The sequence below is a fragment of the Pithys albifrons genome, chromosome 3, assembly GCF_047495875.1.
Source record: "Pithys albifrons albifrons isolate INPA30051 chromosome 3, PitAlb_v1, whole genome shotgun sequence".
Classification (NCBI taxonomy): domain Eukaryota; kingdom Metazoa; phylum Chordata; class Aves; order Passeriformes; family Thamnophilidae; genus Pithys; species Pithys albifrons.
The window spans coordinates 28,057,041-28,084,286 of NC_092460.1; the positions used below are offsets into that span (position 1 = coordinate 28,057,041).

Sequence of the window (27,246 nt, forward strand, 5' to 3'; positions counted from 1 at the left end):
GCACTCTGCTGTGGTGTTGGAGTTCAACACAGCTTATGACAGTGTCTGTTTCGGAGCTTGGGAACTGGATTTCCACCCCAAACTCCAAGCAGAAGTGGCTGCACAGATTCCCTTTGGCACTTCAAGTGCAGTGGCCAGAACTGCCAGAACTCAGTGGCAGCTGAGTGGCTCCTGCTCATATCTGCCCCTGGCCAAAGCTGGAGACAGCCAAGCTAGCACAAGGTACAGGATTAGGTGCCAGCAAAGAAAAATATTTGCTCAAGAGCTTTGAGTTTTCTCGCTTTTCCAGTTCTATTTAAAGCAGCTAGTAAATGTTTAAAGGTACAAAGGCAACACATACCAGCTCTGAGCACACACTGAGAAGTGGTGCAATGTTTTGAGTTCGTCACAATGTGGCAGTGGGGTAGATATTCACAAATGATTTTGCATAGAGTAAGTTAGAGCAAAAATAATCAGTAGTAAACATGTGTTTATCTCTTCTGTCTGCTACTATGAGGCAATGTTAATCTGTAACTCAAGTAATTTTGGTTATGAGAAAATCTGATACAGAATTGGTATTGCTATAGCACCTGTTTTTTGGGGGGTTTTCATGCCTAGGTACTTGTTCTGTGAGGAAATGTTGCAAAATGGAAGTAGTACCACCTGAGTGAAATATAGGGATTCTTTGTTTATAACTAACCAATGAGTATTTTTCCACGCTATCCCCTGGAAAATGCTTGTCTGTTAATTTCTTGTGTAAACTTGGTTAGGCAAACCCTGATTGCTTGCATCAACCAGGACATTCAGAAGTGTTTGACCTTAACAAGGAAATTATTTTATATATCTAAGGAGATAATTGGAAAAGATAAAAAATACAGGTGATTTTTTTTTTTAAATGGCAGTATATTCACCAAGTATTTGGCGCATTTCTTAACAGCACCGAGACAGAGCTATTTTGGTCTGCAATGCAGCTCAATGGCTCTCAATTATTTCTGTCAGCCTGGTATAAGGTGTAGGAAACTGTCTTCTGGGCTTGTTTCTGTGACTGGTTTGAGGAGGACACTGTGGGCATTGTGCCTGTGTCACACAGCAAGGAACATTTTCAACTTTGACTCTCACCGATCTGCAGAAATTACTTTGTCTGCAGAAACTGAGCCATGAAACAGAAGTAGAGAGGATGCTTCAGCCAAAAAAATCATGTCCCACTTCACTGAATGGCCCTCTCGTTACCCATGGTGTGGTTGGGGGAATTGTGTCTGTGTTCCCAAATACAGGTCACACTTGAGTTAAAGACCAGCAGTGCCTCTGAGAGCCTGGTGGAAGTGCATGCAAAGGGGCCATGAAATGCAAGAGCAAGAAATCTGAATTAGCAATTTGAGAAGCTGTTGGGTACAAGAGCAAGGAATATTCTGGCAAAGTGGAACTTGTCTCCATGTACCAATTATGTGGGTTTAGTAGTAGGCTGTCTTCAGTACTGGCTATCTCACTTCTTTCATGTCATAAAAGGAATAAAATGCCAAGATTGTGGGAAGAAAACTTCACTACCCTCAAGCACACCTTCTATTTTTAACTGAAATTTCTGTGGTGGGTGCCTTTTTGCCAAGTAGTTGAGCGTGTCCATATGTACAAACTAAGACTTGGTGTCTGTTTATCTTGGCAATGGTGAGCTGCTCTGCACAGCAGTGTGATTTAGATCTCATTTACACAAGACATATGCTTTGTTAGTGCATCAACAGGTACTGGGTAGTGCAAGTAATGTGTTTGCACAACACTCAAGTAACTTTCATAGGGTTTATACAGAGACATCCTCTTGTAGGAACTGTGTGTTAGTGTGTGTGAGGTTTTTCTTCTGCTTGTTGCTTTATGTCCCAGGTAAAAAAAAAAAATCAGCTCATTACTATACTTGGCTGCTTCACAAAAATCTCCGGCAACTACTGTGACTAGAAACTGATCACTTGGTCATTCATTCTGTGTGTTCTTAGTCCTGAAGTTTGTGCCCTGCTCTCTTTAAGAGGTGCTAAGTTTGTTGAGGAAACCTTCTCTAACTACGGGTGTTTTCTGTTGCTTCAGGACATTTTTGGGGGGGGGGGAGTGGGGGGGCTGGTCAGAAACCTGGCAATTGTTTTCCTGTGGGCTCTGTTGCTATTTGTTCTTTTCTTGCTGGCTGACTTCTCAAACTCATTTGAACAGAATAGCTGTAGAAAATGGATGGTTATCTTGATCCTGGTTGTCAGGAAAATGTCATCTGTAAATATTTAATGAGCCTTTGTGCAACTGACCTGATCAAGGACTGAGTAATGATGCAGTTGCGGGAGTTGAAGCTTCTGTAACCCGGATCTGCAAAGAAAAGAGAGCACTTTTCCTCTTCCAGGCTTTGTATTGTTTCTAGCTTTGTTCTTTGATATTTTAAGTAAATGGTGGGTTTTTTGGAGCTCTTCCTTTACAGCCTCTTTCTTGGCTAGTTTGGTTTTCTGGGTGCTTTGCTGCATGGGCTTTGTGCTCCTTGCAGAAAGGGAATGGAATGCTGAGTAAACCACAGCTGAGCTCTCCTCTCCCCTGTTTCTGCAAACCCCCCATCCTCTTGTAGATTTTTGTAGATCTCCTAAGTTTTTTGTCCATTTCTGTACTGTTCCCCTGTGTTGGAGAGTGAGTTCAAACCCAGTTCAGAAGATTGGGGTGAGGAAAGGGTCCTACACAAAGAAGAAATCAAAATGCTTTCAGTTGAGTTGGAACTTAAAAATACTACTAAAGCTGCTCTAAGAGGAAAGTAATGAAACATGGAGAAACAGCCTTGATTTTCAGGAGGTTAGTAACTTTTGCCATCCACAATTTAAAATCCTCCAAGCAATATGGGAAAAACCTGGGATAGTTGTGTCAGCTCTCTTAAAATCCTTCCTGTTTTTGTGGTGCTTTCCACAGTGCCTGATTTCTGGTGTAACGTCAGTCTGTGAGCACACTGGACTGCCATCCCATGTGTTATATCAGGACACTAAATAATTATTCTCTGGAAAGGATTAATTTCCTCCACTGTTGTCTCTACTTCTTGGTGCCCTGTATGTTTTGCCACATTGTAGCAAAAACTTCCTAATTTAGATTTTGTTTCCCGAGAAGAACTTGTCCTGCAGCACAAACACTTCAGTGTGGTCTGTATGCTCTTCATTGCCAACATAAGAAGCAAATCTCTCATATCTCCTTACAAAGTCTTGGGTAATTGTTTTAGAAATGTTGAAGCTCAGAAATTACACATAGCCTTGAACACCAATAATCTGGCAGGTGTCCTGCCCAGTTACCAATGTCTAGTCAACAGCTACAGGTATTGAGGTTTATATTTATATTATAGCCCTAGAAAGGGGTAGTCTTTGTGTATCAAAATATTTCAGTGGCCAAAGAAGTCTTCCAGGATGCTTGTGAGTTCTTAGCAGTGCTGTGTCCCACAGGGGCAGCTGTGCCTCAGTACCAACACTACAAAGGAGAGCCCCTGGGGAAGTTTGGAGTGGGGGGACACAACTTTGTGTGGTGTGGGAAGAGTTGAATCCATGGGGAAAAGCAGCAGTGCCTTACCCAAGGGGAAATGACAGAGTGTGTGTGTGTGGGTGAGCAACTTCAGCCCAGCACTCCTGGTCAAATACCAGTCCTTGGGAGCCCCTTGTTCTCATCACATTCAGTAAATGAAGCTGCAGTCACCCAGTCAGCACCACCTTCTTTTGAGGTGGCTTTTTATTTTGTTGGATTACAAGGCATAGGTGGGTGTCCCTTTAGACTTCTCATATGGGCAAAACATGAATTTAGTTCCCCAGCCCAAAGAAATTATCTAGTCCCAGCAGTGACTTTAGAAGGTTCTAATGTCAGAGTGATGGACAGCCCTTTGTTAAATGGATTATCACAAGGCCACAAAGGCTTTGAAAGTAAGGACACATCCAGTGCAAACATGGAGGTTTCTGGATAAGGAACTGACCTTTCAAGTTTCACAATCTGCATCTCTGGACGGGCACAATGAAATTGCTTTGACAACAGTGCCTGGCAGTGCCAGAACACAAAAAGTCTTACCTCTGGTTGGGCTTCCCAAAGTGGCAGGTAGCAATTCAGGCACTAGTAATTTGGCTTTAGGTGTTTTCTGTGCTGCTGAGGGCAAATATTGGACTGACTTGTTCCACAATGACTTTGAGTAACTCATCTTTGCAGGAGATCTTTGCTGGGGGCAGTTAAGGATTTTTCCTTTATATTCTTAACCAAGCAGTGTAGCTTCTGTTGCCTCTTAAAAAAAAAAAGAAAAAAATTGAACTACACAAGATTAATAAATCTTAAAGGGGCCAGCCCTGCTGAGGTCACTATTATTTTTCCTTTTTTTTTTTTTTTGCTGCTTTCGTGCCTGAGGTGTGGTGGGCCCTTTTTATGCCCTCAGAGGGCAAAGTCTGGGCTCTTTGTAGCAGGGACTGGATCATTCTGTGAGGGATGGAAGTGTCCTGCCCCAGGAGGTGAAGCCTTAATGGATGTCTGGGAGAAGGAGAAGGCACCAGGCACTCCAGTTAATGTTCCTGCACAACCAGCGTGGAAATGCCAATTAGTGTTGAACCGCCCCAGAGCGCCCTGCCCTGCTCAGTGCGTTTTTTTCTAATCGTAAACATTTGGCATCTAGAATTTTTAAAGAACAATGGAATGCCAGTGTCGCCTCGCCGGGAATGCAGGTCTTAAAATACCAGCGTTTCCCCTTGTCTGGGGTTATTTTTACTGCCCGGGGTGAGCGCTGTGACAACGACCTCAGGCAGGCGCCAGGGCTGGGAAGTGCCGCTCCTTGGAAAACTCCTTTTCACCAGCTGCCTTCTGACGGTGCCCTCCGCCCTCTTCCCGCACACCGTAACCCTGTCAGGGCTGACTGAGCGCAGCGCGGAGCCCGGGAAGTGCCGCGGGCCGGATCCCCTCCCGGGCCGGGGCCGGATCCCCTCCCCTCCCGGGCCGGGGCCGGATCCCCTCCCGGGCCGGGGCCGGATCCGCCCTCCGTGCCGTGGGGGACGGGGCAGCACGGCCGCCGCAGTCTTGTCGCTGTTCCATTGGCTGACGCACCTGTCACTCACATCCGTCTTGGCGTGCCATTGGCCGCGCGGACCACGCCTACATTCCGCAGCTGGAGCCGCTCCGGGGACGCGGCGCTGATTGGTCTCCGGGCCGGGGGCCGGCCGCGTTCCTCGGTCGCGATTGGTTGGCTGCGCTGCGGGGGCGTGTCCGGGCGGGGCGGGGGCGGGCGCGCGGCCGGCGGGGGTGTCCCGCCCGCGCAGTCCCGGCGGCTGCGGGGGCCGAGCGGGGGCGAGCGGCGGCTCCGCGGCCCGCGGGGAGCGGCGGACAAAGCGACAGACAGACCGACCGACCGACGGACAGACCGACGGACCGGCCCGCGAGGCCGCCATGGAGGTGTGCGAGAACGGCGGGGAGCAGCCGCCGCTGCTGCACTGGGACCGCAAGCTGAGCGAGCTGTGCGAGCCCGCCGACCCCGACACGCTGCTGAACCACACGGTGAGGAGCGGCGCCTCCCGGGGGTCCGTACGGGGGTGCCTGGGACGCTCCCGGGTGCGGCCGCGCCGGGGGGGCCGTGGCGGGGGTCGGTGCCGGCGAGTGCTCCCTGGGGTCCCTCGCCGACACTGCCGCCCCTCCGGGGCTGCTCAGCACGGGCTGGTCCTGGTCCCCTCCCGGCTTGGTCCCGGGCAGGCCTTGGGGTCCCCTCTGTGCCAGGGGGTCCCAGCTCCTCCTTTCCGCGTCCTTTTCGGCTCCTGGGGGTCCCTCTGCCTCCGCTCCCCCCGGCCGCTGGTCCCTCTGCCCCGGCGGTGCCACCGCTGCTCCCGGGAGACCCCTCGGGACCCGCCGGACGCGTCTTCATCTTCTCCAAGGCGAGACTCTCCGACACCGTCCCTCTCCTCCAGCGCAGGAAGTGACAGAAGTTTTGATGTTTGTGGTGTTGTTTTTCTTTTCTTTTCTTTCATTTTTTTTAGTTTTCTTTTTTTTTTTTTGTCTGGATTCCCCATATTTTGGCTTGTGCAAAATGCATAGTTAGGATAGTCCCAAGGAAACGTGTCTTGTTATCTCTGCTCTGTTGTTTCTCTGATAATCTGGAGGTGTTTTGCAAGCACAGAGATACACCTTTATAACGCTGCGTAGGTGCAAATCCTCAGTGGAAGCGAGCGGGAGAACTTTGGGACAGCAGCGTGGAAAACTCTTCTTAGCCCACTATGGGTGTGAAGCACGAGGCAGCCAAGCCAATCTCGGAGGGTTGTCGAGCACGTGCTTGGATGGAGACCCAGAGGAACATGGTGGTGACGACTGGCTCATGGCAGCGCCCGAGGAGCGTGCTCGGCAGGTGCTGCCATGTGCTCTGCGTGTCTTCTCGGTGCTGGAGAGAGAGTGGTGTGCAAATACAGTCCCATGGAGTGAGGCCAAACTCTTCTCATGGGAGCAGCGGTGATTTCGTAGTGTGATGGGCAGTGCTGGCACCCAGCAGAGATCTTGGTGTTGTTAGTCTGTAAGGCAAACAAGGAAAATCTTGCTTGTTGTGTGTGGTATGTGGCAGCCTCACTGATCCGGGATCACGTCTGTCACAGGCTCCAAACCTCATTTCAGCAGGAAGCAAGGCCGCTGCAAGCGTGACTGTCTTTGAACGTTGTTTGGCTTCTTTGTCTTTGAGAGTTGTTGGGCTTTCTTGCGCAACGTGTGTCTTCTGGTAGATCCCAGGAAATGCAGTCCTATGTTGTGGTGGCTTGAGGTTTTTTAAAGAGGAAGCTGGAACACTTAGCAGTGGAAAGCTCTTCCTTCCAAAAGTTGTTTCCTTGTGTTTTTTCATTATCAAGAGGGATGCTGTGAACAAAATGGGAAGCTCTTTGGAGAGTGTTCCCCTTTGGTGTTTACCGTTGTTCTGGCATACTTCCTCCTGCTTTGTTTGGATCCTTGTGAGGGGAATGGAGTTGCCTCTCTTAACTTTAGTTTTATTATTTATTGTTCTCTTGCCTTCTTTAATTAGGGCCCTGAAGGAGATCTTATTCTTGGGCTAGGTTTTGTGGCTGCAGAGACATGGATTTGTGTCGGTTTTACTGTTTCTTGAGACTTGAGTTTAAGTGTATCTTGACAAAGAAAATGTCTCAGCTATCTGGTGGATGGAAATGTGATGCTTCTTCCTTCGCTGTTTTCAAGTTTTATTGGGGATTTTCACCTTCAAATGCTATGATGATGAGTGTTCTGCAAGGGACAGTGCATAGCTGGATCTGCAAAATCTTGGGCTGTGACCACCTTTGTTTGGAGTAACAGTCTGCCATTGATTTGTGTGTGGTTGTCTTGTTTGACTGGTTTGGGGTTTTTTTAGGAGTTTAAGACTTGTTTAGAGACCCTCTTGAAGTCACATAAAAAGTGTGAAATTGATTTCTCTTTTTAGTTTTTTTTTTGTAATTCTTCTGGAAAAAGTTTCAGCAAAAAAAGCCCAACTAAGCCCTATAAAGTAGGTGTAGTAAGGTATTATGATCTTTAAAGGAGAAAAAAGTGTTCTCAAGCGGGAAAAATCCACTGCTGAACTTTCTCTTTTGCAATTGTATCCTGCCATGTGGAGGAGAATACTGTGCTTGGTATCATGAAATACAAGGTTTCCTTTACCTCTGGCCAAAACTTCATAGAATCATTTTAAAATACCAAAACAAACAAACAAGCTCTCTGGATGAAACATCTGTTCTTGTCCTGCTTCTGCTTTCCATCTGGGAGGACTAGTTTGACTCAGCTGACTCTGCTGTGTTTGTAAACTTACTGCAGAGTATTTCTGAAAAGATTGTGGTGGTGAGGAGACCCTCCTATGCTCCATCTGCAGGAGTGCCCACTACATAAGCTGTCATCCTTAACAGCTGAGGAGTACATTTCCTGTGGAATCTTAAGATATTTCCACACTCCTGAGATGACCCTAAGCTGGGTGTGCAAGTCTGCATCCAAGGAAACTTCTGTATGGGCTTAGGAAAGGTGTCTGGGTCAGCTGTACAGCCCTAAGAGCATGAGCTGGATGGCAATGGGGAGGAGGGGAAAGATGATGATAATGTTGATTGACTGAGGGGAGAGCTCACAGGCAGGAAGAAGGACCAGTGTCATTCTGCAGTCAGAGCTGTGTGTGCAGACTGGTGAGGGTGAGAATTCTGTGCCAACTGCCTTTTGTGTCTTTTAAGTTAAAATTTAACCTTTTTATGACCATAAAGGCTCTTCTGGTTCTGGCTGATTTGAAGCTGGCAGACGAGTGTGAAAGTATGCATACACTTAAAAACTTGACCTCTATTTTAAACTGATCCAGCCTGCCTTAATTACCAGGGCTGAAATCCAACCTCCTGGGGATTTACATTTCTCGTTAACAGCTGATGATTTCACCAGTGCCTGAAGCTGTGTGAGAAGCCATTCCCTCACTCCACTGGTACTGTCAGTGATGTCATCGGCTGTGCCTGGAGAAAGTGGGACCTTGAGGAGCTCAGCTCTGGTGTTGGCAGGCAGCAGTCCTTGAGGTGGCTCATTAAAGTCCTCAGAGTTTATAGTACTCACCTGGATGCCAAAGCTTTACAGCTGTTTTCCAGAGTGGTTTGGTTTTCCATCCCAGACAAGGCTGAAAGATTTCCCAGAGGTGTGTTCGTGGTGTGTGTCACATGTTTGCATTATATAATCTACCCATGTGCTGTAGCTTGTTGTGATTGTGTGTTGGTAATGCTGTTTGCTGGTGTTGTGCAAGGCAGTATTACTGTTGTTGTTACTGGGAATTGTTATTGTTACATGCTTTTTCCTGGTGGCCAAGCAGAAAGGAAGCACAATGCCTGCCACTGTCCATGGGGAGCAGAACAGTGGCCAGGTGGCAAACTCTCCAGCTTCTTGCCACTGCTGTTACTTTCCATAACATGCAGGAGGGCTTGAAGAGGGAGAGCCCTGCCTGTGGCCATGGGTCTCCTTTGGAATTGATCTGTGGTTGGATGTGGCCCAGCTGGGACAGCATCTTCAGTGATAAGTGCCAGATCTGAAGCAGATGGATAAGTCTGACAAACATGCTGTGAAATGCCAGCTACCTGTCCCTTTGCTGGATGGGAGCTGAAAGGCAGATGGTTCTTAGGAGCCTTTGACATTGAAAATCTCCTTATTTAATGCTGAAGATGCAGACCCCCCTCCTCCCCCCCCCCCCCCTTTTCATGGTTATTTTAACACATTGGCTGCTGGCTCCTGCTTCCAGATGGCACCAAAATGCAGCTGAACATAAGCATGGCTGTGATCATGGCACAGCGGATGTGGAAGTTCAGCTGTCCTACACATACGTGGCGACAACAGCTGGCTTAAATATTTCATAGAATCGATTGGGTTGGAAAAGACCTCTGAGATCATCAAGTCCAACCCTTGGTCCAACTCCAGTCCCTTTACCAGATCATGGCACTCAGTGCCACGGCCAATCTCAGATTAAAAAGTTCCAGGGAAGGTGAATCCACCACTTCTCTGGGCAGGCCATTTAGCACTAAATTCCTAGATGTCATGAACTGAGTGTCTTGATGAGTGATTCACTGGAAGATGCTTCAAATGCTAAGTAGCCCAAATTGCTTATTCTTTAAAGGGCTTGAATACTGAACTTGAAACTCATATGAAAAAAATTGAAACTACTTAAATATTATGTTGCTGGCGGTGTTGTCTGAGCAGTGTTTGAACTCAGTGATCCTGTTGCCATCTTGCTGGTGATGCTGTGGGCAGCTCAGCCCTGGAATATGGGGATAGTGCAGGTCGGGGTAAGCAGAGAAGGCTTCCCAGGTCTTGGCTACCAAGTTTCTGTCTCCCTGCAAAAGCAAAACCAAAGCAAACAGCCCATGAAGGTTAATGGTCAGGGTTGTGATCATCACCTAAGATGAGCTTGGGAAACTTTGAGCTGGCCTTCTTTTCTCCCCATTACAAGCCTCTGAACCTCACTGGGTGCTTGCCCGCTGACTCATTTCCTCAGTAATGATGACTGCCATTACTTTATGTTTCTAATGATTTCTGCAGAAAAGCTGCCTCTGAATGAGCTGCCAGGGATTGCCTCTAGTTTTTGGAGTGGTGCAGTGGCAGTTGTTAATTTAAATGGGCGACAGTGCTTGAGTTTTTACAGTCTGTGTGTATTTAATTAAAAGTTGTGGTTACAGCGGCGTGTGTGGAAGTGGAGCTGGCTCTGTCTTACTTTGTGGTGTCTACATGTAGCTCTCTGTAAAAGCTGGTGTCAATATAATTGGATCCAATTTTCCTTTCGTTTTGGTAGGGAGAGAACTACTTCATCTATTTGAAAGTGGGATTTGGTCTGTTGCCCACTAACCATAAAGCTGAAATTTCTCATTCTTTCTTCTCTGTACACCTGCATATGGAGGACTGGTCAGCTAACTTCAGGTAAAGTATTTATATAGTCAGTACTTGAAAGGATTTTGCCAAAATCTTCCAGTAGAGAGGGGAAATGAGAAAATGAGACTTTTAAATAGTTATATACAGACCTTGCACAAAGCAATAGTGTTAAATTTTGTCAGTGACTTTCCATATTAAAAAGAAATAATCAGCATCACAATGGATGAACAGCAGAAGTAGTTGTACTCAGTGCCTTGCACTGAAAGCCATTTCCCCCCTTGTTTTCTTCCCAAATTTAAATAAGAAAGCAATTCCAATTTGCCAGTGTGCGTGTCAGGTACTTGTAACGGGTCTAATTGATCTACAGTTCCTCTAAAAGCTGAGATAAACACAAGTAAGAAACTTTGAAACTTTACCCTCTTGTTTTCTGACAGTTAAAATTAGAAAAATGAGGGTATTGAGTTGCTTGCTGGTTTCATTTGGACTGGCTGTAACTGTATAGTGAAGTGCTTGATCTGCAGTGAGTACAGGAGCTGGAAAAAATGTTAGTCTGTCCTGGGACTGGCTTTGAAGCATGGTAGATAAGAATGAGCCAGCATTTAATGCACAAACCCCACTATTTATTCTTTTTCCTAATGGACGTGACTGATGCGCAGTGTTCTCTGTGAATGTTTCCTTTGGAAAGCCAGTCATTACGCATGGAGCATGTTGTGCACGATAGTAGGGGTAAAGGAATTTCACTTACGGTGTTACCAGACAGGGCTTTCCTGTGTCTGGAGCTGTTGAACTTATCTGCAGGGGTAGTGGGAGGTTGTGTTCTTTGCAGGGCTTTGTTTGTAACATGAAGAGTCCCTTCTTTGGGGTCTTTCGTATCTGGGGCTAAGTAAGTTTCTCCTGTCCTGGGCTGGGAACCAGTTTTTTGTTAAAGCAGTCTCACTTTTTAGGATCATTGTCCATAGAGAAGGCCCATCTGATTAGCAGCGGATCCCAGGCAGGGATGTGCAGTTTGATTTGATCTTTTTGTGTGCCTCTTGCTCTCTGATGCACTGAGTTCAGCTGCAGCAGTTCATTTGTGTCTTGTTTCTCCTCCTCTGCAAGTCTGCCTTCATGCTTTTGCTTGCAAGCTGTGAGATCAGATGATCTTCATGCCACCTGTGACAAATAAAATAAAAATAAATATAGAAATAAAACTAAAACAAGGAGGCCTTTGAGCAATGTACCACCAGCTCTGACTCTCTTAGCTTGGCTCTGTGTTTTGCTGTGTGGCTCTCACCTGTACCACTGCCCAGCAAAGCCACTCTATCTCTGGGATGTCTAACAGGTGTGAGAGGGAAATACCTACTGCAGAATGAAAGTGCTTCAGTGCCTTAGGAGCCACTGTGTGCAGCAGTACCGAGCTGTGGTGACACAATACAGTGCCCCTCATTGTGGGGAGCTTGGAAGTTTCCCTTAATAGGCTTTTTTTCAGAGCCAAGCCAGAATGGCTCCTCTGTTACAGCAGGAGCAGAGGAATAGCTGCGTGGTGGACTAGTACCTTGTCATCAGCGTTTCTGCTGTGATCCTACTTGTGCAGGGGCTGCAGACCTGCCCGGGTCTGTGAGCAAGGACTGAGGCACCCAGCTTGTGCCATGCCTTGCTGGCTACTCCTCTCTCCAAAGCACTGACTTCTGTGCCACTGTGGGCTTGTTTCCTCTTGGTCCCTCAGCTGATAAGGCACCTCTAAGTTACGTGGTTGTTGCTTTGAAAGTGAAGATATGGTCCTTTGAAAGTAGTCCCCTGTCTTTGACTGGGCAAGTTTTCTTGCTGGCTTGGCACTTGCAGATAGATGCTGCTTTTTTGTGCTGTATACAAATATTGGTTATCAGGCTCTGCTGTCCTTATTGCTGTCAGTATGCCTTCCTCCCTGCATTCTCATAAGCAGGTTTCCAGTCACTTTGTAATACTTTTTAATCATCCATCATCTGTTTCCTCTGTCTTGGGCTGCTTCTCCCCCTTTTGGAGAAGGATCATTTTGTGTGTGAGGCTTTTGCACTTATCGATAGCCAGTCAGACAGGGTGTCTAACCTGGCTCTGTGGCATTTGTAACAGGCTGTGTTGTCTGCCTGCCCTGAGTTTACAGGGTCTTCCCTTTAACTCCTGCAATTCCCTAGAGCAGCTTGCTTTTTTCCAAGGGGGATAGGTGCCTGGTGGGTCCCTGAGGGGTACTCTCACAGCAGAGCTCTTCATCTGTTTTCAGAAGGGCATGTTCTTTTGTGCTGTTACTCCCTATTCATCTCTCTGAATCATGGAGACTATCTAGATGCCCTTTGGCTGTGTTTTTTTTCTGGGTGACAAGACCTGACAATGCAGTTCTGCACCTGGATGTAACCACAGGCTGTTGTGGCAGCTGGCTGGGAGCTTATCCAGTTGTAACATGACTTTTTTCACAAGAAATTGACTTTCAGGGCTTTCAGTTCAGTTTACAGCTTACCCTGTAGCAGCCCAGGTACTGTTGCTGACATGAGGGGGCAGGTAGGAATGTTTGGCTGGGAAGGGAGTGGTGGAACTGCATTTTGAGATGAAGGAATGTGCAGTGGGAATAGTTGGGGTAGCTTTATGGGTTGTGCTTAGATGTAATCCTAATGTGTCTATTTATTTGACACCTGTAGACTATTATTTGGGTGTCACTGGAAAGAAAGGTGATTGCCTGGAGGAGGCAGTGCTTCAAGGATCAGTAGGAAAACGGGTTGTTTGAGAAGAGTGTGGGTATGTAGCAGAGAAATGGACAGACCTGATGTTCAAAGCAGCACTGATGTTGAATCAGTCGATGGTATCACTACACCTTCATGGTGCTGAGTGCTGGTGAAAAGTGGAGACTGTCTTGGATGCTGCATTGTTTGTCTTGCATAAAAGTGAAAGAAACGGTATGCAAGGAGTAAGCTTGGCTTTGGGCCACAGTTTTGCTGGCAAATACATTACTCTCTCACTTCACTTAAGTGAGTAATAGGCAGTACAAAAGATAGGTCAAAAATGGTGGTGTTTAACGATGTGTAGCTGAGGTGGGCTTTGTATCCACTGTTTCCAGTCTGAGATGCTGAGCTGTTCGTAGCAGGGACTGTCCTTCTCTCTGTTTGTGAACTGTCAAACACAGGTTGCAACTGCAGAAAAGTCCCTGAATTGAGTTGTATCAGTGCTAAATGTGTGAAGGAAGGATAAAAATGCTCTATCAGATAATCAGAGATTGAGTTGGGAAGCAGAGAAGGCAATGTGAGAAAATAGAGGTAGACCTCAATTACTAGAGCAGTCTCCAGAGCTGCCATCCATCCAAATGTGTAGCTGAATAGTGCCAGTGACCTCTCTATGCCTTCACTATGTCTTGGAAACTACTACTTTTTTTTTCTTTTGCCATCTGCTGCTAACTGGCTTTCAATCTTCCGTATGTGATCTGGCTCTACTGTGGTGACAGGCAAAAATTTAATGGAAAAATGTGACACCCACTTCATCTCTTTCCTCTCTGCCAAAGAAAAACATTCCTCTGCAGCTGTGCTGGGACTGGCTTTGTCCCTTCATGCAGTCTGTTAGTCATATGGGGTGAGAATAGAGACCAGGCTCCTCTGATAACCTCTTAGGGAGCTTTGGATGGGTGTCTTACGCAGCTTCAGGCCTCCTTCCCTGGGAAATCAGATGTGTCCTGAGCGGAGATGCAGGACAGAACTGAGTTGGTGTTGGTGGAGGCTTCTCCCCTGTAGTGTAGGGGCAAAGAGCAATATTCCTGATACTCTTTAGTGGCTCTCCTGGAGCTGAATGTGCCGGGCTTACTCCTCTCCTGCAGCTCTGCCCAGACAAGCCCTGGCTGTTTGGTGACAGCCTGGAGCACTCACCTCCCAGCTGCTGCTGCAGTTGACGTAGTCTGCAGAGGTAAGGAGTGTGCTTCCTTGGAAGAGATGGGCTGATCTCCAGTAGAGAGGGAGAAGGTCATTGGCCCTTGTTCTGCACCAAAGATGTTGAGTACTGCCCCTGATTTTGGATGTAAGCAGTATCTTCAGCTATGGCAAAATTCTTTTAAGCATGTGGTGGCTTGTGAAGCAAGGCAAGCAGCTTTGGGTTGCTGATGTTTGAAGTACTCTCTTTCATTTTCTTTCTCCAAAATTTGGATGCTATGATGTGAAGGTCTGTGGAAAAGAGCCAGGCTCTTTACACCAGTGCATGACAGGAGGGTGAGAGGAAATGGCCATCAGCAGAAGCGAGAGAGGTTCAGCCTGGTAAGGAAGAAGGGCTTCTCTGTTAGGATAGCTGAACACTGGAGAGACAGCTGCCCAGAGAGGCTGCAACATCTCCTTCCTTGGAGTTTTTAAGACTTAACTGGATAAAGTCCTGAGTAAGCTGGTCTCAGGTTAGTGCTGACCCTGTTTGGGCAAGAGGCTGGCCTAGAGACCACCCGAGCCCCCTTCCAGCTGGAGCTGTGCTGTGTTCCTTTCACAGCAGGCCTGGACCCACGGCACTGCGCTGCTCAGATCTAGATACAGCATGGCATGGCAGCAGCCGGGTTTGTTTCAAGGCTGTTTGTCAATGCAACCTAATACCTGTAAGGACCTGTGTTATTTCCTTTTTGTGGCTAATCCTGAAACTGTAGGTGTGGGAAGAGATCACCCTGCATAGTAGCTCTTGTGACGAGCATGGGAGAGGTTTTGTAGACCTAAACCCTGAAAAACAGCCAACAAAATTCCCCCAAATTCCAAGCCCTGAATACTGAGCATATCTCTTTTCCTTCACCCCTGCAATTCTGCAGCAAATTTTGTACACAAGAGGATAATTATCCCAAGGCTGCCTTTTTTTTTCTATATGTTCTTCTATTGGCTTCAGTAATCTGCTTGCAATGCTTTGACTTTGTGTGGGTTATCTGAAGACACGTGTATTCTCATTTATGGACCTTCTGGTACCCACAAAAGAGATTTGTGTATGTTTAGACCCCAAACTCAAAACCAGCAAAGAACTGATCTGCTCCTCCAGCTTTTCTCATGGCAAAAGCAGTAATGCCACTGTTGCCTTAGAAGGTTTTTGATATTATGGACAGGATGAGATCTTTAGGAGGAACCAAGACTAAGAACTGACTGCACTATTCCTTGCAGCCAGATACCTGGCTTTCTGGGATCTGTCGTGGCTAGCAAAGGATGAAGATTGAGGGAAAATATGATGTCTAAACTCTTGGTTTTCATACCTCCTAATATGAGGCAGTGGCTGACTTTCTGCAGAACATCTGTCTTTCTCATCACGGGTGTAACTGGCCTAGTCATCAGCACTGATGGTGTGCCTTGTCGGAGCTGCTCAGTGCTGCAGCTCCCTCCCCTCCTCCTCTCTGCTGTCCCCCCCGCACAGCTGTGTGTGTGACTCAAGACTGGGGCTGGAGGGGGGTGTTGGGGCTTGGCTGGTTTTTCAGAAAACGGGCATAAAGCAGAGGGTTTTTCTAAAAAAGAAAACCAAACAGACGCTACCTACATACAGCTCCAATACCTTATATGCTCCTTGGTGAAATCCTGCAGTGACTGAGGGTGCCCTAGGGAAGCCCATTTTGGCTGACTATGGGCCATCTGCCCACGCTCTTATCAAGAAGCATTCCTCTTGCCTCTCCAGACAGATGCCCGTTCCCCTTCCCTCCCAGGCACTCCTGAAGGATTCGAGGCCATGACTCACTGGGAGGCTGCTGCCCACAGTTCCCAGCTGGATGACAGCAGGTCTGTGGAGCCTGGGAGGGCAGGAGCTGGCAGCTGCAGGAGGGCTCCAGATGTGCGAGGGAGCTGCTCCATGGCCCTGCCCTTGGGGTGCCCGGCCGGCTGGTCCTGCCGGCAGCTGGAAGGCACCACTCAGGGTGACTCCCTGCAGGAAACAGGCATGCCAGGAATGAGCTTTGGCACTATTTTTAAGGCATGAGTTTTCTGATTGCAAATTTTGTCTCCTCCTTTAGTTCTTTTGCAGTTCTTTTTCTATTCAGCTGGTTTGCTCCTCATGACTTCTAGTTGATGTTGTTTACAAGGAGGGCTAAAAGAAAAGTCTTATTTTTGTACTTGCTCAGGGTGACTTATGGCTTCTTCTTTGGCTGTACTGATTCTGAGCAAAATTTCATCTGAATTCCTGTCAGAAAAGGGCTGAAGGAAGTCTGCTCTGGGAGTTGGGAATGTTTCCCTGTCGTAGTTGTTTGTTTCTTGGGTTGTTAGAAATATGTTGCAAAACTACAGGGGAAGGCTGAACTTCATTTATGTTGCTGGGGTTTTTTCTCAACTACAAACATATCTGTAAGATCAAAACCAAGACAAGAGTGGCACTGACCTTGAAAACTGTACAGCAAATGTCTTAATTACTTTCCTAAAAAGTTTAAAGGCATTTCATCACCAGAGCATCCTTTTTAGCTTTAATGAAAAAGATACAGAAGAGAAGCATACAGACAACCCTCTCCTAAGTACCTTGCTTGGGACAGCTTGCTGGCAAGAATAGTTGGGGATGGGGGAAAGAACCCTACTTGTTTCTAAGATGACTTCATTGTTTAAGAGGGACATTATGTGACATGGTAGCTGGGATGGAGCCACTGGAACTACAAGGAAATTGTCCCATTTGATTTTGTTTCACATTTGCACATATTGGAGGGGAAAAAAGGAGCTTCAAAATATAGGTAAGAAATGAGAATCTGCAGAAACTTGCTTACTGAAAAATGAGGGAAGACACTACTGAAGAAGTTACTGAGTGCAGAAAGCTGTGAAGTCTGTGTGCCAAAGGAGCCAGGGTTGTGAGTGGGGATGGCAAATGAACTGTGCTGCTCTATTGCAGTGATTAAGGTGTTAAAAAGTACAGTTTGGGGAGGTGCTTGAAAACCTGGGACTTGCAGGTGTCAGCATGTCACAGTTTGGCCATGGGCTTTTCAATTCTTGGCACCTGGCTATCTGAAAGAGAGGTTAATTTGGGAGAATTCCAAGAACAGCAGCAAAAGTAAGTGGTCGAAGTGGCAGGTTTATGAGAAATGATGGCAAACATTAAAAATGTGTATTGCTTTGAAGGTGGACAGGTGTTTGGAAGAGGATGTGGAAGTGGCATAAGAATAGCTTATGTTAAGCTCTCATTACTATTATTGAGGCTTCTTTCTCAGTTTCATATGCTGTGTGTCATGTAATTTTCAGTAAGAGCACCAGAATAGAGTGTCTCTGAAAACTCTGTTTTCAGCTGTGGTTCTCGAAACACACAGATAATAAGGATCATGGTACTCACAGTACAGAGGTTTGTGCTTGAATTAAAATTATCATGAAGGGGATTATGAATCTTAAGGTATCATTATGATATTCTTTTTTTAAACTGCTGGTGTCCTCTGGAAGTACCTTTTCTCTTTTTCCCCAAAGTAATGGTTACAGGTTAGAGAAGGGTAAAAAAATCAGTGTGAAGTAGAGAGGAGCTGATGATGATCAGCAAAGAATATCCAAGGGGGAAAACCAATGTGGACAAGTTTAAGGGTGGAAAGGGGACATTTTTCTAATTGTGCCATGAAAATTAACCACTGTCAGTAATCTGGTTACAAAACTTCTTGGAACCAAAAAACCTGGATAACTGGAAATCCAGATAGGCTGAAAGGTCCCAGAGGAGAAGTTTGGCTTGTTGACACTGATTTTTGTTGGGTCATGACATCCTGAGGAAATGTCTGAAAATATTAAATTGATAGAGTAAAAGGGGGGAAAGTAAAAACTATGCACTGTAGGTCCTGGTACCAAACATATGCAAAACCACATGGAATCTTGTAGGATTCCATAGTTACAGAGTAGAAGGATACAGATATGATTTAATCCTGGTAAGTAAGATTTAATGGAAAGCAGATATAAGCAGACAAACCTGATTTCATTCTTTGAGATAAAAAAAATAAACTGAAAGTAAATGGAGTCCCTTCACATGTAACTGGCTATTTATTTAATTATATTGATTTAAAAAAATGTATCACAAAAAGTGTGAAATTAAAGGGTTGACTCAAAGTAGTTGCTAAAGGACAGCTGGTGTCAGAGAAGGGATTTATTGGCCTCTGCAAAAAGATACAGGACAGGAGGCTTCTTGAGGTTTTCATCCATGATCCAGAAACAAAGTTATGTGACTAGGGGAAAAAAAAATGTGTCTACCTATGGGACAGGTGAATGCATATTGGAAATCAGGATTTGGAAAGCATAAGAAAAAAATAAAGCTAAAAATATACTTGAGTTAGGAAAAATGCTAATTTCTCAGTCTTTGCGGCACACTCATGTTCTTTTCTGGCATGTTTCAACAAATTACCAGATTCTGTAAAAGGGTACCTCATGGAAATGTAGTGGATTAGGACATGTGGAAGATTAGGAAGGTTTCATAGTCCTTTCTAGCTTGAAATGCCATAAAACTTTATTGCTGGGCCTGTTGACTCTCTGGGTACTTAAAGGCAGAAAATACAGAACAGTCTACATGACTCCTTTTAAACTGCCCAAACACATCAGCATTTGGTCATTCTCCTAAACTGTGTTGATTTCAGTGACGTTTAAATAAATGCTTTAATCACTTCAGACTGTTTTTGAACTGCTGTTTATCATTACATCTTTTGGCAACGTACAGGACATGTGGGAAAGGGTAAGATTTCTGGTAGAAAAAAGGCATTAGTCCCAAAATTAAAGGTCCCCTTTATGTATGTTCCCTCTTGGAGTTGAGCACCAGGGATGGCCTTGTATTCCCTGTGTCTTTGTCTGGGATAGACTGCCTAAAACACACCTGATTGGTGTCAGTTTGTCCAGGGTCTTCAGCCCTTGCAAGTGAAAGAAGGCAGAGGAAAAGAAGAAAACAAAGCAGTTATGGTGGGGTCAGGAAAAACTAGTAGACTGAATGTGTGAGAAGACGGAATGAATATACAGATGAAAAAGCAGAGATTATAGCTTTTATTTTCAAGGTATAATTAGTGGAAGGTGGCAGCTGATATGATTCTAGTTGTACCAATGGTATGAACTTTTACCCTAGTTTTTAGCACTGGAAGATTATTGTTGTCCCTCTGCCTCTGTGCATCACACTACGAGCCTGTACTTTTCTACACCACCAGTTGGAGGAAGTTTAAAATCCATTGCCTGTGGCAGGCCTTACCCTGTTAATGCCTATCCAGGACTTCTGCAGCATTATAACAAGCCTGGTAGTCTGTATGTGATGCAGGGTCAGTTTCCTCAAAGTTTATAGGGGACTTGTCTTTAATTTTGACACACAAGTTGGGACAGGAGGAGAAGAGTGCCCAGAACATTTGGGAAGAGAGAGTAGTTTTTTTCCCTTGGCATCTCTGTATTTAAGTAGCTGGCAGATGGAAGGCACTGCCTTAAACTGCTTCCATCGTATGGCAGAACCTTCTCTAGGGGTAGTGCTGTTTTGATTTTTCTTTGGAATATGCTGGAAGGAAAAATATTTTGATCAAGTATAGTGTGGGCAGAGATGTGTTTTGAAAGTGTGCAGAAGCTGCATTGGAAACACAGCGATGACTAGGAGAGTGCCCAGTGTGTCCAGAGCAGTGTTGCTTCTCCTTTTGGCTTAAAGCTCCCAGTTTGCCTGTGGTGTGATGGTGTGGGGGGAATGCTCCTGTGTTTGTGAAGTGACCCCTTCCTGACCTGCTGCTCGGCATGGAGTGCCTCTTGGAGGTCTGTCTAGGAATGAAGCTCCTCAGCTTGATGAGCCTGTCAGGCTGGTCAGGCCCTACCAGGAGTGGCTGAAATTACACACTGCTGGGAGTCACCGCCCATGCCTGTCTAAAGGATGGAATAGATGAGCAACCCTAGTCCCTCAGTACTGGTTAATTAGTGGAGCAGAGTACTCCTCCTGTGATTGCCTTTGTCATTCTGCTGTGGGAAGGTAACTTGTGGCAGCAGAGCCACAGTACAGGACATGCAATGCCTTAATCCGCTCTAGGTGCCTGTGGGCTGGCTGTGTGCTGAGCCCACACCTGTGAGTGATGCACAACAGGTTTATCTTTGCAGTGCTGCCTTATCTCATTTCTGCACAGCATATGCAGTGGAGCAGAGCTCCTCAGGACAGGAGGCACCGCAGCGCACAGCTGTCACATTAGGAATAGGTCTCCACTTGGACCAGGTGTACCCATACAGAAACCGCGTGGAGAGGCAGTTCGGCTGTTCCAGGCTGCTGCTCTCACCCCTGAAGTAGCCTCTGGAGAGCTGGGCACTTGGATTATGGCCAAGAAAAGGAATAGAAAATATGGAAATAAGACCAGAAGTGAAGTGTGAAGATCTTTTTCCTTCCCTCCCCCGTCCTAATAGCAGGGAGTGATTTTTAAGACCCTGATTTTTCAGAGTACTGCCAGAAGGCCTTGGAGGGGTCTCTCTTGAGTTACATGTCCTCTCTTAACTGAGCCCTTTTAAGGCACTTTCCAGCAAGTGTCCCAAAATTTTCGATTCACATTTCTGCACAGGTCTCCAACAAGGGGCGTGGTGTTTGAGCCAGGCAGACTGTGTTCCATCAGATTAGTCTACCAGCAGGGAAAAGTGTGAGTCAAAGTTCTGTGGAGATGAGATGAAGCAAGTGAGCAAACGCCCTAGAAAATCTGGACCAAGCAGGGGTGTGAAGAAGTGTGGAAGCAAATGGGGTTAAGGAAGTGTAATGAGTTGCACGCAGACCAGGCTGTGACTTCAGTGGTCTGCAGGATGTACCAAAGAGAAATGGCTGTGCAGGACTGGTGCTGGGAAACAGCTCTTTGAAAAGCTTGTCTCTAGAGATGCTGCACTGTCTTTGAGCTTTCAGGTAGTGCTGTGGCTTGGCTTGAGAGCTCTTTTGTTGAGCAGATACTTGAAACATCTCAGACTGCAGTGGATTTTGCCTGTGACAAGTTGTACCCATACAGGTGCTGATCTCTTGCTTTGAAGGGGAGAGGGGCCTAGTGTAGGATTAGCCCTGAGATTACACATAGCTTGTTGCAGTGTCTTGTATCTGCAGGGAGGAGGTAGCTGTCATGGTTTTCTTCTTGCCTGTAATTATCAAGGATTTCTCTAAAGTCCAAGGGCACAATTAATGTAACCAGCACCTTCAGGCTTCTAACTGTGGTTGTTTGTGATCCACAAATACATCTAGGCCCTGTTTTGTTAGCTTAACCAGGGACCAGCAAAGACCTGGTTCCTTCAACATCCTGTGTTTTTCCCTGACTTGGTTTGAGGGGTGGTGCCTGTGTTGCACCGCTCCTCTGAGATTCTTGGAAGCTCCATGCAAACTGCCTGTTTCCAGTGAGTGACGCAGCACTTTGGGAAGCTGAGCCAAGCCAAACAGGGATGTTCCTCACTTAGGGAGTGAAGAGGAAACCTTAGGACCTTACGGTCAGTGTCCTGACAAACAGTATATTTAAATACTTAAGATCAGTGTTAATTTCTCAGTCTTCTTTTTTAGCAAATAATCTTTGTGTCCTGGTGGTGTTTCTTTAAAAACAAAAAAGAAAATAAGGTGGTGAGGAAGGAGAAGGTTTTTCTATCCCTCTCTGACAGAGAGGAAAAACAAGGTTATAAAATGTCACTGTTTTATAATTTTATGTTAGGAACAGCTCTGCCCCCTTTAGGTTTTCTCCACTATAGGCTAGTGCACAGTCTCTCAGACTGGTGGACAGACCCTTATGAAAGGGCACATTTGCAACAGCTGTGGGGGAGTAAAAAGGGCTTCCATTATTTATTGGGAAAGGATAGAATCAGGATCTGTTGAGGGGCTCCAGGAAAGGGGCAGAGAGAAGCAGAAGAGCAGCTGAGAAATGTGTTGTTTTTCAGCCTACTCCTGCCCTAGAAACCATGCAGTGTAGGAGGTATCACCTCTGCTCCCTACCTTGCTGGTTGGTGCTGGTTGTCTTGTGGAGCTCTCATTGTGGAATTTTTGTGTATCTGCTCCAGACCTGCCAGCTGCTGCTGGGTAAGTTTTAATAGGAGAACCTCTTCTCTTTACAAATTAAGCTTTGGAGAGCTCTTCAGGGATTTCAGACTGAGAGACAGGGCACAGATTGGACAACAGTCAGTTTGACTGAATTTGGGGAGAAAAAAATAGCAAGAAGCTCTCATGGCTCAAAACTTTAATAAAGACTAGTTGGACTGGCCAGGAAGAGGTTTAAGAAAGCTGAAACTGGCTGTAATCTTACTTAAAGCTGGAATTATCAGTAAAGGAGGTTGAATTCCTCTTATTACATATTTCTAGTATATCCATGATGAACCTGTGACTTTTTAGCAGAATGTTTATCTACAAACTGTGCTTTTTTTTATCTTTCTCTGGCAGACATCATGCAGTTGTGTGTATCAATGCCACTTTGGAAAGCTGGGCTTGCTGGTCAGAGGCACCTCTAGGAGATCTGCATTGGTTGCTTGGTCAAAGGCTGACTGATAAACTGTGGTGCAAGCTGGCTCAGCCACTTTGGTTCAGTTTCTGTCTGGGCTTCTGGGGTAAGGTGAATTAAAGAAAGAAAAAAAAATAATGTGATAAAATGTGCCTTTACCAGAAAGGTATGTAAACCTCAGAAGATCCAAACGATTCCCTCTTCACCAGGGAAAGGAGTGCACTCAGCCTTGGCAAGAAACCTTCATCTGTCGACTGCTATATTGCTTTTGTTTGGAGGCGGTTTCTGTAATCTGGGGAAAGGGTGGAAGTGTACAGTCCACAGCAGAACATACCAGAATGTGGCACTTGCATATTAGCAAAATAATATTTAAACACTGTAGTTTAAATAGCTTAAAGAAATTTTGGAAGCTGTAAGTAGAAGATGCATGTTTTGCTTAGTTATGATTATGTGTAGCCATAAGGAAGGAGAAGATCTTGCCCGTTAGTATTGTGGGATTTTGCTAGATGGAAGCATATGTGAAGAGAAAAACATGAAAATGTGAAATATTTTTCAATATATGTGTATGATATATAGAATCATAGAATCGATTGGGTTGGAAAACACCTCCAAGATCGAGTCCAACCCTTGGTCCAACTCTAGTCCATTTACTAGATCATGGCACTCAGTGCCACGGCCAGTCTCAGAAGTAGAAGAGCAGTTGAGAAATGTGTTGTATATAGGATATAATGTGTGTGTATATATATATATATATATATAAAACGTGTATGCAGTGCTTAAAATGTGACTTGATAACTATTTATTAAAATAAAGCTGTTACGAGTTTTGAATTGTTTCCAGCCAGCTCTGATCCTACAATGGTCTTGAACCATGTGGGAAATACACTGCTCTTGAGCCCAAGATAACCATCTGTGTGGCTAATCCTCTTCCCTGGATACTGCATGGGTACTGCCTTACACAGGAGACATGGATTTGGTATCTTGTGGGAGGGCTGGAGCACTAACTGTGCTGCAGCAAGCGGAGTCCCAAGCTTGTCGTGCTGTGTAAATAGGGAGGGAAGGATTTGTACCTTCTGAGTACATCTATGGTGTGGGTGGTTGCAGACTCAGCTGGCTACGGGAGGGCAGCTGAGCGAATATGTTACTGCTGTTTTCACAACTATATATGGAAGAGCAGAAAAAAAGCACTGCAGTGGTCAGACTGCTTACCAAAAGAACCTCAGCTGGATTTTATTTTCCAATTGCTTAAGCATGACTGGATTGTTTCTGAACTAAGAAACAAAGTCAGGTACTTTGGTGGATGGCAGATAGCCCAGTGTTCAGTTTGAGGCAGTCCATGATGCATAAATGATCATGAAGCACTTGGCCACCTACTGTAACCTTTTCTGATGGCGTTTGGGAATATCATGTGCCAGAAGCATATGTTCTGTTCAGTAGGAAGGCTGGAATAGTCATATGTATGTGCATCCTAACACAGGTGATCACACACATTTTGGAGAGAGCAGCATTGCTAGTGCCCTCCCAGGGCTTGCAGTGGCAGTCTTGTAAATACAGCCTGCAGGACTGATTATACTGATTTATGGTAACTCTGACAGCTCCAACCATTTGGGAACTTAGGGTTGTGGAAAGCAGCCTGCAAATTCTACTAGGCATTTAAATTTTGTTGTTGCAACATTATGAGAGACAGTACGTCCTGATCAGGATGCACTGTAGCCTGAGACGTTTCAGGTTGTTCCATGAGCTCATAAGGTTAGGGAACCACACAAACCACACAGGCTTCTCTAGGGAACATCAGTCCACCCTGAAGATACTACAACTATGCTGTTTAGACTTGGGTAAGATGTCCAAATCAATCTGCCTTTTTCCCCCTCCTATGATCATGGGATGACAATTCAGTGAAATTGGTTTTTAAAGTGCATCTTCACACAAATTTTTTACAGAGCTTAGATGACTCATTCCATGAATTTGGGAAATTATTTGTTGTGGACAACCCTTAAAGATGTCTGTTCTCTCTACCAGTTTTGGTTCTTCCTGGAACTGAAAGCAAAATACCTGTTTTCCAGACTTATACATATGGGAATAGGTAGATGTGTATATTCTATTACAGGAATACTCAAGTTCTTGTTACATTTTAAATGCCAAATGCTGCTGTAGCTTGAGGAGGTCACTTCTTGTATTATCTTATCTTGAAAATAAATGCTAATACACCTCGTTTTATGGAAAAATTACAGAAAATGAAGAGTTACCCATATGGTTGGAAAAGATCTGCTGCAAGAATATGGGCCTTTATTTTTTTATGGAAGTGCATTTTTCCCTTCAGTGATGTTCTGCACACCTGACCTCAGCCAGGATGGTCTAATTGTTGCAATTAAATCCCAAATTTTGTCATTTGTAATACCTGTAAAGGGAGCAGTGCTCTGTGTGAGTTAGTGCAGTTTGTAGAGGACAGCAGCTACAAGGACATCTGTGAAGTTCTTTCCATCCACTGATCTTACTATTACTCTTGAAGGGAGACTCCTTTTGATTAAATGGTCGTCCTCTTTAGAGAGTTCACTACTTGGTTTACCTTGGTGGGAGCCAAAGCCTGAGCAGAGAGAGGCAGCCCTGGGTGTGGCATCTGGTCACATCTGGTAGCAGCACTGGTGCACAGGCAGTGCTCATGCAGGGGTTGGGCTTGTAAGCGGATGTGCTGAGCATCTGCTCTCAGGCAGAAGAAGCCATGGAGATTTAAGTAGGTTTTACCTCATTGTCTGTGTTTGTACCACTTCCCTTAAAGCAGAACTATATCTTTCTTCCTTGGTTTCTTCTGGATTTGGCGGCTTTGTAATGAAGCATAGCTGGAGGGGTCTGACTTAGGGAAGTGCCACACTTAAAGGCAGACTTTGGATGCAGTATAGTCCAAAAAGGAATTGTTTGTGAGGCTGTTCTGAGATGTGGCTAAAAAAAAAATAATCCCATCTTTGCTGGGAGTGCTTGAGTTGTGCAGGGCTTGGTGCTTCGGCTGCTGCTTAGCAGCTGTTAACAAAGTTGTGGAACCTCGCTGACCTCTTAAATGAGGTTGATCGTGATGACCAAACAGGTCAGAAATAAAGCAGGAATCACGCTGGGGAGAGAAAGCAATCAATAAAAAACTGGTTAGGTGTTCTCTTCTGCGTGTGCTGGAGCCCTGGCTGGCCCATTCAGAGCTGCTGGTGTGACTGAACCTGGAGCAGCTCCCTCATCCTGCTCTGCCAGGGTGATCTGTGTTAGCTTGAATAGTGGACTGTAAATCCATCTTGATGCAGTTGAGTTGGAGGAGCAGATGCAGAGTTAAGCTGCCCTTCCTGAAGGAACGGTGGCCTCTGAGACGGATGCTGACTGCTGTTGAACATGAGTAATAGTCCAACAGTTTCTGGCAGAAAGGCACATGTCTCTGCAGGTTATGCCTGTTGAAAGTTTTTATGTCAAAATTCCCAATGGCACAGCAATACTAGGATTTTCTTGGTAATGCCCTTTTGAGTGGACTACTGATGCTGTGGAGTGCTGAAGAGAGGCTGAGATGGCTGAACTATACCTTTTGGTGAAACAGATAGGGTGTAAGGTTAGGCTGTAAGAGATTGCATGTTTATAAACTCCTTTTGCATTTGCAGTCTGGGGTGATGGCTTCAAACTTAGTATTGCAGTTGGAGTGTGTCTCTTTCTTGTGCTCAGTCTGAGTTTTAATGACAGAGCTGGCCTATCCAAGTAGTTTGCATGTGACTTTTCCAGGACTTGCTCCGTTTTCAAGATGTGCTCTCATTCGTTGCATATGGGCGGCATTTAGCCTCTTGAGCTGTTAAAGATAGGTTGCCAAAGTATGTTTCATAGCTTGATATTATTATAACACTTCTTCCTGCATGCTGGGTTTTCCAGGCATGTCAAGGTTTTCTGAAATGTGTTTGCAGTGGTTTGTGTCGTCTGAGATCCCTGCTTTCTCCACCACTATCAACACAGAAAAATGACTTCTCAGAGTTTGAAAAAACCCAACTGTTACACAGAAATGAGTGTAAGATAAGATTGTGGTCATCTAGTCTGGAAAGTGTCCCTTTAAAGTCTAAGAATAGGCATAGGAGCATGCCATCACAATACCCTGCCTTATATTTGCTCCCCTTGCCTCTCCTCTTCCCCATCCACTTCAAAGCAGAACTCAGGAAAGAAATAAGAAATAAGAAAAAGAAACCAACCCCAAAATGTGCCCAGCCAGGGCAGTCTGAAACGGTTGAAGCAGAAGCGTGCAATTAAAAAAAGCTGCGTGTGCCGGTCCTAGACATTCCTGCAGCTGCAGGCTCCTGGCGCGGTATCCGGGTGGGCTGGATCCCTGCCAGCCCTTGCCGCTGCTGGGGAGCTGTTGGTGGAGGGGGGAGAGGCTGGGATTAGTGCTCTTTCTCGGCAGGGTGATGAAACAGGCTTTCCAAGGTCCTGCCTCTGCTCAGAAAGGTCTCACTTTCTCTGTTTGTGTGCCTTGGACAGACTGCGCTGAAGGAAGAAAGCGGCTCAGAAATCCGTCTGAAAGGCAAATGGAGCACAGCTCCCGTCCTGCCTGGAGCCCACCTCTGCTTTACACCCTGCCTGCACAGTCCCCGCTCTGTGCGCCTGCGGTGG

The 27,246-nt window shown here is 45.7% G+C and overlaps 1 protein-coding gene across 2 annotated transcripts in view; it reads left to right on the forward strand.

The window, feature by feature from the left end:
• Positions 1–5,236: 5,236 nt before the first annotated feature.
• CREB3L2 (cAMP responsive element binding protein 3 like 2) overlaps positions 5,237–27,246 on the forward strand; it is an 86,771-nt gene continuing 64,761 nt past the window's right edge. For both annotated transcript variants that reach the window (XM_071551156.1, XM_071551158.1), the window contains exon 1: positions 5,237–5,487. In XM_071551156.1, the coding sequence (XP_071407257.1) occupies positions 5,380–5,487 (108 nt within the window). In that variant the 5' untranslated portion in view covers positions 5,237–5,379. The remainder of the gene's footprint in view (positions 5,488–27,246) is intronic.